Source organism: Dictyostelium purpureum (genome assembly GCF_000190715.1).
Source record: "Dictyostelium purpureum unplaced genomic scaffold DICPUscaffold_52, whole genome shotgun sequence".
In the NCBI taxonomy this organism is placed as follows: Eukaryota; Evosea; class Eumycetozoa; order Dictyosteliales; family Dictyosteliaceae; genus Dictyostelium; species Dictyostelium purpureum.
The window spans coordinates 75,137-88,568 of NW_003519389.1; the positions used below are offsets into that span (position 1 = coordinate 75,137).

General features: G+C 25.2%; 5 protein-coding genes across 5 annotated transcripts; 4 read left to right on the forward strand and 1 right to left on the reverse strand.

The window, feature by feature from the left end:
* The first annotated feature begins 296 nt into the window (after positions 1-296).
* DICPUDRAFT_97157 (uncharacterized protein) lies at positions 297-1,892 on the forward strand. The gene has a single exon (XM_003285698.1). The coding sequence runs from the start codon at positions 544-546 to the stop codon at positions 1,831-1,833; it is 1,290 nt and encodes a 429-aa protein (XP_003285746.1). The 5' UTR covers positions 297-543; the 3' UTR covers positions 1,834-1,892.
* Positions 1,893-3,388: 1,496 nt separating this feature from the next.
* Positions 3,389-4,213, forward strand: DICPUDRAFT_149652 (uncharacterized protein; the record flags this gene model as incomplete). Its single annotated transcript, XM_003285699.1, has 1 exon — positions 3,389-4,213. The coding sequence occupies one exon, from the start codon at positions 3,389-3,391 to the stop codon at positions 4,211-4,213; it is 825 nt and encodes a 274-aa protein (XP_003285747.1).
* Positions 4,214-8,302: 4,089 nt separating this feature from the next.
* DICPUDRAFT_149655 (uncharacterized protein) lies at positions 8,303-9,017 on the forward strand (the record flags this gene model as incomplete). Its single annotated transcript, XM_003285700.1, has 2 exons — positions 8,303-8,370; positions 8,750-9,017. The coding sequence occupies 2 exons, from the start codon at positions 8,303-8,305 to the stop codon at positions 9,015-9,017; spliced, it is 336 nt and encodes a 111-aa protein (XP_003285748.1).
* A 426-nt stretch (positions 9,018-9,443) lies between these two features.
* DICPUDRAFT_76684 (uncharacterized protein) lies at positions 9,444-11,276 on the reverse strand (the record flags this gene model as incomplete). Its single annotated transcript, XM_003285715.1, has 1 exon — positions 9,444-11,276. The coding sequence occupies one exon, from the start codon at positions 11,274-11,276 to the stop codon at positions 9,444-9,446; it is 1,833 nt and encodes a 610-aa protein (XP_003285763.1).
* A 468-nt stretch (positions 11,277-11,744) lies between these two features.
* On the forward strand, positions 11,745-12,541 carry DICPUDRAFT_46322 (uncharacterized protein). The gene is made up of 2 exons (XM_003285701.1): positions 11,745-11,862; positions 11,933-12,541. Exons 1-2 carry the CDS (start codon positions 11,766-11,768, stop codon positions 12,487-12,489), a joined length of 654 nt encoding a protein of 217 aa, XP_003285749.1. The 5' UTR covers positions 11,745-11,765; the 3' UTR covers positions 12,490-12,541.
* The last annotated feature ends 891 nt before the right edge of the window (positions 12,542-13,432 follow it).

A 13,432-nucleotide genomic window follows, 5' to 3' on the forward strand; every position in this document is an offset into this window, starting at 1 on the left:
TTCCTGTATGTGTGTGTTGGTGATAGTTTTGTGTGTGGGTGTTAAAAATTGAAAATTTTAAAAGGAGGAGTGAAGAAAGAATGTTTTATGTGTATATCATTATGATTTTTTTTATTAATAATATATTTTCATTTTTACAATTAAAAATGATAATAATATAATTATATATATATCAAAAATAATAAAAATAATAATAATTTTAAATTTTAAAATTTTTTTTTTAAATTTTAAATTTTTTTTGGTTGTATTACTTTAGATTTAAATATTAAACTCTTTTTTACTATTGTTGTTCATATACAATAAGTAAAAACAAATAAATAAATAAATATATATATATAATATTTAAATATAAATAAAAAAAAATTAAAAAATCAATATTTATATATATAATCAAAAAAAAAAAAAAAAAATCAAATAAATATTACTAAAAAAAAAAATTAAATAAATATCTATTTTTACAAATATAACATTTATAATTTTTATAATATATAAATTTTTTTTATTTTTTTTATTGACTATAAAAATAAAATATTAAATTAAAAAATGCAAAGTGAAAATATTTTAGAAAATATTTTAAAATCTATTAATACCCACTCTTTATCATCATGTCTAAGTTTATTGCAAAATTTAGAATTACCAAAACAAAACATATTTGTTGAATCCCCAGAAAGCCCAGTAGCAAATGACATGCCAAAGCTTCTTGAAGAAAAGTCCGTTTGGAGTTTCTCTTTTTATGGGTGCTTACAACAATTAACAATAATCAGATCATGGGTGCCAAACCTAAGCAAATTACCAAAGATTCAAAAAAAAAGATTATGGGAACAATGTACTTCAATGAAGATTTTCCTTACACAAAATTCAAGTGAATCAGAAGATAAAACATTTACCAAAAACCCAAATTTTAAAGAATTAATAGAAAAATGGACCAATAACCCAACTAATTATCTTGCTTCAATAACCATTTTATTCGGTGCTGTTGGATATTTAATAAAAAATAATATAATTAAAAATGAATATTATTATCCAACAGAAAATATACCAGTTTATTATTATGATAGTGACCAAGAGGAAACACATAGTAAAAAAAAAAAAAAAACTGTTCATAATAGTAACAGTTTAAACCAATCCTCATCATCACTATCAACATCAACATCATCAACATCATCAACATCATCAACACCATCCTCATCTGTTACATCATCTCCTATACCACGTTCGGTTTCATTACCATCGTTACCAACTAGAAGATCACAAAGAAACAGTTTGAACAAAACTCAAAATAATATTCAATTGAACAAATCATCAAATACAACTACCACCACCACTACCTCATCTCCTGAATCCTATACCCCTAGTAGCTCCCAAATATCCTCCCCAATTACACCAATGGATTCATTGTTGGATGAAATTGAATCTGATGAAGATTATTTTGAAGAAAAACCAAAAAAAAAAAAATCAAATAATAAATCAAACAATAAAAATAAATCTCCAAAAAGGAAAATGCTATCAGAAAGCTATGATTACGTTCCATCTATGTCACCAACCAAAGAGTTTTCAACGTCTTCCTCTGCAATTTTTCAATCACCATTACTTGGTATTGTTAATGATGAAATTGAATTAATTGATACAGAATATATTGATGAAATTAACAATACTAAAAAATTAGATTTAACCTCAAGTTTAATATCAATTAAAAACTATAATAATAATTCCTCAAAAGAAAATGGCTTAGCTTTACTATCATCAGCCTCTTCGATTGATACTTTTGGCCTATTAGATAACCAAATGGATTCATTGTTTGGTTTGGCAAATATTGCCACTTCAGAATTATAAAAAATTAATTATTTAATTTTTTTTTTTCTATATATATATATATATATACATTTAAAAATGTAAATTTAAACTTTATAATCAGCAAAAAAAAAAAATTTAATTATATAATTAAAAATAAAATATTTATTTGTAAATAATAAAATTTTTTAAGAAACTAAAATAATTTTGATTAATTTTATCAAATATATAAACTAATTGTTTTTTTTTATTATTATTATAATAATAATAATAATAATTTTGTACAAAAGGATTTTTAAATGACACCTATTAAAAAACTAATTTTAAAATTGATCTCAGAAAAAAGTAACAAACAAAGGATATATAATATTAATTTATTAAATTTTTCGATGTTCAAATATCAAACATTAAAACTTTACTATTAGATGAACCTATTAATATTGGTTATTCAAGTGGCAAATCAACAGATTGAACAGTTTTAAGTGAAGATTTTATAGAGAAACTTTTAAAACTTTTCCAATATCTCCCACCAAACAAAATATCAGAAATTGTATTACAACCAAACCCGCACCTTTGAACCGCACAGTAGAAACTATCTGAGGAAGTCACCCGTTTATTTCACACTCAAAAAGGTTTAGATGAAGCATTATTAACCACTGAGATCCTTTTCAGTAAATACTTTGATGCTCTTTCAAATCTCGACTTTGAAAATAACAATTGCATTATCGAAAATCGATTAATTTCAAATCATTTCATTTTGTTAAAATCTGAAAGAATTTCCATTTAATAAAATTCGAATAATAAATAATAAAATAAATAAAAAAATAAATAATAAATAAAAAAATAAAAAATAAAATAAAGAATATTCATTTAAATAATAATAAAAAAAAAGATATTTATTTTTTTTCTTTTGTATATTATTCAATGATGATTGTATTATTATAAATCATTATTAATTTTTCTATATTTGTACCTTTGGCAGAAATTGTTTTCACCTTGCTCTTCTAAATTTGGCGAGAGTGTTTGTTGGACTTCAAAATAAGATGATTGTGAAGTTACGTAAACCTATACCGTAAATACTTTTATTTAGTTACACTTGCATTGTAGGGGAACCAAAGTTAGTTTAACACAATACTTGATAAATTACAATTATAAAATTATTTTAATAAAATGATTTAAATTGATTAACAAATTAAATTGAATATTGATGATAATTTCTTAATGAATGACTATTAATAAAATCTATAGTGTGTATATTAATTAAAAACTATTGTTATAATTTTTTAATAATGATGTGCACCATATCTTATTTTTTTTTGTAGAAAATTTGAAATTTCTTTTTTTTTAAATAAAAACAGAAACCCCATTTATTTTTTTTTATTTTTTAAAAATTATTTTTTTTTCATTTTTTTTTAATTTAAAATTTTTTTTTTTTTTTGTGGATGTGGGGGAAAATTAGTTTTTTTTTTTTTCGTTTTGTCAATATACAAATAATTATATTCATTTATTTTTTTATTAAAATTATCAATAATAATAATAATTAATAATAACAATAATTTTTTATATTGATTAAATAAAAAACTACCTTTAAAAAAAAATGAACGACTATGTTGTTTTATTTTTTCAAACCATTATCACATTGGTTATTTCCTTCTTACTTGGTATGGTTTTAATAAAATATTATTTCAATAACAAATATGGCAACAACAACTTCAATAATGGCAACAACTACAACAACAATGGAAATGGCAATTATCAATCAAATGCATCACAATATTCTTGTCCACCACACTATGATGAATGTATTGCCGAAAAAAGAGCTCAAGAACAAGCACAAAAAAAACATCAAGCAATTGAAGAATTGCTATATCTAAGAAGACAAGAATTACAAAATCAAAACCAATTTAATTTTGAAAGTAAACCAGAATCATACAATGACCCACCAATTATTAATGAACCATCAAATTATGAAAAAAAGTCATATGATCAACCAGAATCAGAAAGAGAAACATCTAATTACCCAACATTCAATAAAAACGAAGCCCGTCATTCTTTTTCTGATGAACCACAATCATCCAACTATACAGAAACAGATCATATACAAAATAGAGAACCATCCGTCTACCCAACTTTCAACCAAAAAGAATCTCGTCATTCTTTAAATAAAGAACAATCACCAAATGCTCCTCCAGAATCAGCAACTTCTCCACCAGATTCTCAAAATGATACAAATCATACTTGTAAAAGGGAATCATCAAACTACCCAACTTTCAATAAAAATGAATCCCGTCATTCTTTTTCTGGTGCACCACAATCACACAATTATTCAGAATCACAATCTAATGGTGCAAATTTCAATGGAGAACAACCATCTGTAGAGGAGTATGATGAAGAGACCGGAGAATGGGTTCCATATAATTAATCGATATACGCAATATATAATCAACAAAGGGGTCAAAACAATTTTCAACACTTTCAACTAAATTCAATGCCATTTCCAAATAGCCAACTCATTTTTTCTCAATAACCACACCAAAGTAATTTTTTTTCATTTAAATTTTATAATTTTTCAATAATCACACCTTGATAGTTTTTTCACATAGTAAGTATTTGGACATTAAATAAACAAACCAAATATTTAAAATGAATATTGATGAAATTAGGAATCTGAAAACACTAATATTTATTAATTAATTTTTATTATTTATTTAAAAATAGGTTTTACAATATGTATCCAATTCATCAAGTTATCCTTAGAATAAGTATATGTTGACCAAAAGCCAAAAGAATCGATTAAAATGGATTTATAGTATTTATTATTGTCTATAGTATATATAAACAAGTGATAATGGTCTATTTTTACCCAAGCCAGTCAGTTACAATTAAATATAATTCTTCTCTTTCATAATCTTTTAAGATCAAGCAAAGCATCTAAACTCAAATCAAGTTATTATCAAATATTGGTCAAGTGCAATTTTATGTTCAAACTCAACGAATTCCGTTCTTATAGACTATGGGGGTTATGTTTATAAGATGAAACATAAAACTTTTGCAATCAATTGAGAAAGTTATTTTATGTCGAATTTTCCAAATTAATTAAACTTTGTATACCAAGTTTTTAAAGAAAGAATTATCAAAATTGTATTTTCTGGCTATATACTTGCGTCCTAAGTTAGATCAAATTTTTTCAGAACTTTAAATATACCTAAATACCGAACAGTCAGCTCCATCAGAGATAGTTTAACCTGTAGAAGTAATAATATCCTATATAAAATTAATCAAAATAATAATAATCATGATTTACAATATTATATATTATAACAAAGTTACAATATTTCAATATAATCAACTATTTATAGAATATCTATTTTGTCCTGGCCAGGCAAAGGCGATATAAATGAATAGTTTTATAAAGAAATAATTGTACGTACAGTCCCTATGGTTATATCAAAAATATTTAATATATAGTTATCTGATTGAAGATCAAGTTTCTTAAATTAAGTTGTCATTTCAATTAAAACATATCAGAAGTACTGGAACTGTTCATATAAAAGTTCTCTCCGTGTTTTTTAGAACTAAGCAAACAATAATTTTTTTTTTTTTTTTTTTTTTTTTTTTTTTTAAAAGTGAAGATAATAAAAAGCAAATGCTCTTAATTAATCAGTAAAATTTTATTTATGTTTTTTTATAAAGTATTTAAAGAAAATATTCTAAACTGTTGATATTTGGTAAAGATTTGATGCTGATGAAGTATGCTCTTGCTATTTTTCTTTTGAATTTTCTATATTCTTCATTGATGTTGCTAATTGTTTGTGGTTGTTTAGCGTGTCTTTCCTTGATGTTTTTTAAACCTTTTAAGTATTCCAAAGTAGCTAGTTTAGTCCATTTTGAGGTTAGATTCTTATAATCGAGTTCTTTTATTGTATTTTCTTGATCGTCATATAATTCTTTACATAACCAAATCCAAACATGATGAAATACCAGGGCTATGGCATTTCTATAAGCGAAACATCTAGTTAAGTCGAAATCTATTGCTTTATAGTTCCATTGGAAGTGTGATTTGTGGAATCTGGTGTTGTTGTAATCCATATTTATTTCTCCATCGGATTTGCGACCTTCTGGGATTTTGTATGTAATATTTTTTATTGATATATTCCTTCTTGATCTTGTTATGTCCAGTGACCAATTGAGGCCCCTTCCCTAAGTAATGAATATAAATGATTTTAGTTTATTGAAGTTGATGAATTTCAGAGTTTTTTTACATTTGAAAAATAGATGACCATATGGATCATTATTAAGATTTTCATTACATAGTCTACATGGTTTGTTGTGAATGAAGTTGATGGGTAAGCATCTTGTTTGGAATTTGAATAGAGTGTTTCTTGATTTTGGATCTTTAATATTAAGTATATTATTGAATAGGTTGATATAGCTATAACCTGTAAGTTGAAGACATTGTTGGAATTCTGTTTTGGGTGTAAAGCTGTTGAGATTGTTTATTTCCGAATACCATTCTGCTAAAGAAAGAGGTTTGCCGTCTTTATTTTTAATGGATTTTAACCCGTCTAGTAGTCCTTTTTTAACTTTTATTTGTATCCAATCATTGTAGTTTTTAAATAGGTAATCTGAAGTTATTGTTTTGGTTGATATTTGATGTTTCCAACTGTGTTGATATTCTGATTCTATTTTGTTAGTTTCAATTTTATTGATTATTTGATTTATCATCCATAATCTTTGTGCTTTTTGTTTGTTTTTGATATTCCAAAGATTCCAACCTCCTTGATCCATAGGATAATTTGCTCTTTTAGAGCTCATTAATTTGAAGACTTTAAAACCATTTGGACTTTTATTGTTAGGTGCTGATAGGAACCAATCTGCAATTTTATTGATTTCTTTAATTTCATCATCGTTGAATTCTTCAATATACGAGTAATATGATATTCTTGATAGTGCAAAGGATTTGAGGATGTTTACTTTTGTTTTAATTGAGTTACTTGTTGTTTTCTATAATGATAACGAGGATCTTATAGAATTCAGTATTTCTGGTAGTTTTCTATGGATTCCGGTACCTGTGAAGTAGTAACCTAAATATCTTTCTGGTTTATTTGATATTGGAATAACTGAATTTGTTGTGTCTGGGTTGTTGATTGTTATTGAAACTGATTTATCTATATTTAGTTTTGATGATGTTGCTGTGCAAAATTGATTGAAGTGTTGAAGTACCAAATTAAGTTGGTCGTTGTTATGAACCATTGATGATGAATCATCTGCAAAACCTTGAAATTTGATTCTTCTGTTTGTGTTGTCTAAAGGAAGTCCAATTATTGATTTATCTTCTAGTATTGATCTAGCTAAAGCTTCTATTACCATTACATAAAGAGTCGGTGATAAAGGATCTCCTTGTTTTACTCCTCGTCCTATTATAAATTTATCAGTATTTTTACCATTTATTTCTATTTTTGCAAAGGAATTGGTGAGTAGTTGCATAATAAGATTAGTTAGTTTGGTTGGTACTTGAATGTGTAATAGTGTTCTGTAAATGGCATCATGAGATATAGAGTCAAAAGCTTTCTCAAAATCATAAAAAGTAATGATTCCTGGTAGTTTGTTTTTGATACAATATTTGATAATTTCGTTTACAGTCATTGTATTATCTGTAATTTTTCTGCCTCCAGTAAAACCTTTCTGATTGGGGTTAATTATATCAGGAAGAATAGTCTGTAATCTATTGTTGATTACCTTAGATTGTATCTTGTATAGACAATTAGCAAGAGTTATAGGCCTTCTATTTTTGATGAGCATAGGGTCACCTTTTTTTGGGATTGTTATGATTAAACCTTCTTTATACTGTAGATCAATTATGTGTGGGTTGTTTAGGGTGTCATTGAAAGCAGAAGCTAACATTGGTGCTAGTTTTTCTTTATGTGTGATATAAAATTGATTGGTTATTCCATCTGGACCAGGTGATTTGTTTGGATTTAGTTGGTTTATTGCTAAAATTATTTCTTCTTTTGTAAAGTCAGAATCTAAAATGTCCCATTTAGAATCTTTAGATATTTTCCAATTTTTGAGCATGTTTTGGTGGGTAATTGGGTCGTCGATACGTCTGGAGTATAGATTTTCATAAGTGGATAAAAATTCTTTTTCGATATCGTTTTGACTTGTAAGGATATTACCGTTTTGGTCCTTGATTGCTGAAATATTGTAATCATTTGATCTTTGTTTTATCTTAGCTGATATATATTTGAGTGAAGTTTCTTCGCAATATTTATTTAGGTCGCTATTTAATCTGTAATTTAATTGTTTTGCTTTATTAATGGAAATCAGAGTTGATGTTGCATACGAATTATATTCTGTATTAAGCAGTGATTTTAAACTGTTTATTTGAATTTTCTCTAGGTACATCATTGCTCCCCCATAAAATACATTAAAATCACACGGAAGATTTTTAAACAAAAAAGATTGTTGTCTGAGGGATTCGAACCCTCGCATCAATGATATTGCAGCCTTAATGCAACCCCTTAGACCAACTCGGGCAAAACAACATGATAATAGTAAGATGGAAAAACTGCCCCCCTGGTAAAAAAACTAACATAATCCTAAATGAAAGAGATACCCAAAAAGTTCATCACCATATGGTAATTGGAAACATCAACTCATCCAATCAAGGCATTGAAAAGTGTTAAATGAACAACTCAACTTAATTGACTTCTTCTTTTCTCACATCAAAGTCAACAAAAACAATAACTCCTTTTCCCACCTCATTGAAAGCAACCCAATCAAATCAAAACTACTCCAATCACCGTACTATAGTATTAAGATTAAGTCTGCAACAAAATCAAAATCATCCTAACAACAAAATCAATCAATTAATCAATGAAGATATGTCCAGGGTCTCCACCGATAAAGAAATTGAAAACAACATTATCATAATCGATCAATAAATCAAAAAAGATAGGGTCAACTTTAATGATCAAGATGATGATTACAAAGAAACTATTCCTGATAACGAATCTAACAATTCAACTAACACATTAGATAATGAGGAAATATCTAATGACGAAACAAATAAACAAATAAAAAACAAATCACCTCAATATGACAATAATTCATTAACCAGCAAACCCTCAAGAACATCCAGGGTTAACGCACTAAACAACATCTTCACAAGATTACCTTCACCAAATTCTAGGGAGATCCACGATAAATCTTCATTGAATAATTGATTGATTATGGTAAATGAGAATTGATCGATTGGTGAAGCTTAAGCTGTAAAGAATTATAGGACTATCAAGAGAATACGAAAAAAGAAATCTATTATAAGAATCTAACCTCAAAATCGACTAAGCCACTCTAGAATACATAAAAGTTTTAAAAAATATCAAGGAAAAATACGCTAAACAACCACAAACAATTATCAATGGTCGGTATTAACGTTAAAGATTCGTGTTTGGAATGATTTTTTAAAAAGATAATTTAGACTTCGCTTTTATCAATGATCATCTTTTAAAAAAAAAAAATAAAAAAAATGTATTTTTGTATTTTAATTAAACTATTAATTATAAAATTTATTAAATGATTTATTTTGAAATAAATTTAATTATTTCATTAAATTAAAAATTTTATTTAAATTTTCTTTATTGTCTAAATATTTAAATTAGGCCATATTTTGAATTCCACTTTTCATAAGACTTTAAAGATTGAGCTGAAACAGAAGGTCTAATTTGTTTTAAGCTACTACGAAAATCTTTAAAACTAATTAAGGATATTTTATTTAAATCCAAATCTTTGATATCTGTACCCAATCTTCTAATTGGTTCATAAGCAGCATCTTTACAAAGAGAGGTTAAATCGAAACCACTGTAACCATTTGTAAGGTTTGCCAACTCACCCAATTGAGCATCGCTAAGTGAATGTCTTTGATCTTTTAATAAATGTTGGATAATTTGTAAACGAGTTTCATACTCTGGTAAACATACATAGATACGCTTAACTAAACGACGAAGAGCAGCATCATCTAAATCTTCAGGTCTATTTGTAGCACCCATAACCAATACTCTTTCACTGCCACTTGTACGAACACCATCAAATTGTAAAAGAATTTCGGTTTTTAAACGTCTTGATGCCTCTGATTCATTTGATGAACGTTCGGTTAACAATGAGTCAATTTCGTCAATGAAAATAATTGATGGTTGGAAATGAGTTGCAACTGCGAAAAGAGCACGGGCTAATTTTTCGCCATCACCTACATATTTACTTGTGAGTGAACTTGCAGAAATACTAAAAAATGTGACTTTGCTTTCATAGGCAACTGCTTTTGCTATCATTGATTTACCTGTTCCTGGTGGCCCAAATAATAGTAAACCTCTTGGCGGTGCTCTTAATCCTGTGAATACATCCGGACGTAAATTTGGTAATATGACCGATTCCATTAATGACTGTTTTACCTTATCTAAACCAACAACATCATTCCATGTAACTGGGTTTTTTCTATCTAAAATCTCATTCATAATAATACTGATCATAGCTTTATCAACTCCTTTGATTTCTGGTATATTATTTAAATTAATAACATTATTATTGGTATTGTTAGATTTTGGTGATAAATTAACTGATCTTCGGTTTACATTTGTTGAGCTTGGTGGATTTGAAATTAGAGTTTGTGATGAACTTTTTGTTAATGGTACTCTATTTGTTGTTTCTGTTGTTGATAAACCTAAACTTTTGTTTGTTGTTGTTGACAATGTTGCTGAAGGTTTTGAAAATAATGAAAACATTCCAGATTTTCTCTGTTGTTGCTGCACTTGTTGTTGTTGTTGTTGATGTTCTTTTTGAAATTTTTCAAAATTAATTATTAACTTTTCATTTGTATTTTTGCTTAATTCTTGTTTAATATATTCTGCTCTTTTTAAATAAAAATCTATATAGTTTTTAAACTCTTTTGAATCTTTGAAACTTGAATTAATTGACATTAACTTACCAATACCTTCAATATATAACTCTAAACTCTTTTGATAATCTAGTGATTGATCATACTTTTTAGCTTTTTCGATTTGTTCTTTTGATTCCTTTAATAATAATTCATTTTTGGCTTGACTAATTAAATTTGGAACTGAAATTGATCTTTTATTTACTGGGGAAGAAATTGTTGAAGATATTGATGGTGATGGTGATAGTGATGTTGATGGTGATGGTGATATTTGACTTTGCTTTTGGTGATTTTGATTTTCAAAATCATTTATAATTTTATTTAATTTTGATGATAAGTGAATTTCTCTTTGTCTTATGTTTTCTTTGTGTTGGTAACATGATATTATTATATCGACAATCAAAAATATAAATGTGAAAATAAAAAAGAAATTGAACAATGAAACTTTAACTTGATTATCCACATAAGGTTCCTCTTCTAGTGGTAAATATCTATTATAACTATATTCATCTTCAAACTTGTCTTCAAAGAATAATTGAACCAAATGACCCAACATTTAGTTATTTTATAAATCTTTATTTTTTATTTGTTTGTTAATTATGGTTTACTGGATTATTTATTTTATTTATTTCTAGATCTATTTATTTATTTTATTTGTACAATATAACAATTGGGCGCTTTATTATTTTGAATTTTTAGAAAAAAAATTAAATAAAATTAAATAAAATAAAAAAAAAATAAAAAAAAAAAATAAAAAAAAATAAAAAAAAAATAAAAAAAATTATTATAAAAAAAACAATTATAGTTAGTTATCATGATACCAAAAATAAAAAAAGGATAAATATTATCTATTTCTTCCTTTATTATTATTATTGTTTTTATAATAAAAATAATTAAAATATTTTAATTTTATTATTTTTTTCCCAAAAAATAAATAAGAAAATTAAAAAATTATTTAAAATTTTTAAATTTAAAATTTTTTAGTTTTTTTTTTCTTAAACATTCTTGTTAGTAAACAAATAATAGTAATAATACCAATAATATAATGTCGTATCAAAGTATAACATCAAATAATAAAAAATCGCTCGTACAGCTATCAAAAACATTATCATATATATTAAGACATAGCGCTGTTAAAGAAGGTTAGCATTTTTTAAATAAAATAATTATAATAGAAATTTATTTAACTTTTTTTCTTTTCTTTTTCCAAAGGTTTAAACATAAGTAAAGACGGATATGTTAGTGTTGACGAACTTTTGAAACATAAATTATTTTCTCAATATACATTTAAAGATATTCAAGAGGTTGTAGACACCAACGATAAAAAGAGATATAATTTAAAGAAAGGCGAAGGTGAAAATAGCGAAAAGTATTTCATATGTGCCAACCAAGGTCATTCAATTTCAGATGTGGATGAAGTGGACTTGAAGAGAATCGAATCTGTAGATGAAGTAGAATCAGTGGTACATGGAACCTATAAAAAACACTTAAAATCAATTTTAGAAAATGGTTTACAGAAAATGGAAAGAAACCATATACATTTTGCAGTAGGTTTACCAGGTGAAGGTCAAGTAATTTCAGGTATGAGAGGAAGCTGTGACATGGTAATTTATATCGATTTACAAAAGTGTTTGGATGATGACATACCCATGTTCCTTTCAAAGAATAATGTAGTTTTAACAAATGGAAAAGATAACAATGGAATTTTACCAATAAAATATTTCACCAAAATTGTCGATAAAAACAATGTTACCATTTGGCAAAGATAATAAAATTTTACAATAAAATTATAATTTAATTATTTTTATTGTTTAAAACACAAATATAAAAAATTTCAATATTTTTTTTTTTTTTTTTGGGTAAAAGAAAATTTTATAATAAAATTACCATTTAGAATGGCTTTTGATCTGTAATATGACATATCCACAATTATAATAATTACAATCAGATTTGAATCAAACACGACACTCAGATTTTTTATTTAAAAAAAATTATTAAAAAAAAAAAAATTTAAAAAAAAAAAAAAAAAAAAAAAAAAAAAAAAAAAAAATTTGATATTTTTTCATTATCCGAAATAATTGCTAATATTAATACAACAAACACTATTTTATATAAAAATCTTATAAAAATAAATATGCCTTTTAAATCAGTATAGTTTTTTTCTTTATTTATAAATTTTTGTTAAATTGTATTATTTATTTATTTATTTATTTATTTTATTTATTTATTTATTTATTAAAAAAGTTTTAACTATTGTTTTTGTATAATATTCTATCATTCTATAATCTATTTATTTATATATATTTATTTATATCTGTATTTCTATTATTATTTATTTTTTTAAAGAAAACCCCAATTAAAGTTAATAATATACACTTTATTGTGTTTTAATATATATCCTTTTATTTCACATTATTAATAAATAAAAACCCACATTGAACCCACACAGGGCAAACAAAACAGAAAATAATATTATATTTCACACACACACAAAAAATTTCCCCCCAAACACATTAACCTCTTATTTATTTTTTTTTTAAAATTTTTTTTAATTTAAATTAAAAAATTATATATTACACTCTCTTTATAACATTTTTTTATTTTTTTTTAATAATTTTAAAATTAGGCAGCAAAAGTGATATATTGATTGATTATTATAATAATTTTTTTTTTAAAAAAAAAAAACAACAAATAACTTTCCCAAATTCATTT

Excerpts from the sequence above, each read along its gene's own strand:
- DICPUDRAFT_46322 (XM_003285701.1), top strand. The coding sequence starts at position 11,766 with ATGTCGTATCAAAGTATAACATCAAATAATAAAAAATCGCTCGTACAG. Across the intron at positions 11,863-11,932 it reads ACATAGCGCTGTTAAAGAAG|GTTTAAACATAAGTAAAGAC; the intron begins GTTAGCATTTTT and ends CTTTTTCCAAAG.
- DICPUDRAFT_97157 (XM_003285698.1), top strand. The coding sequence starts at position 544 with ATGCAAAGTGAAAATATTTTAGAAAATATTTTAAAATCTATTAATACC.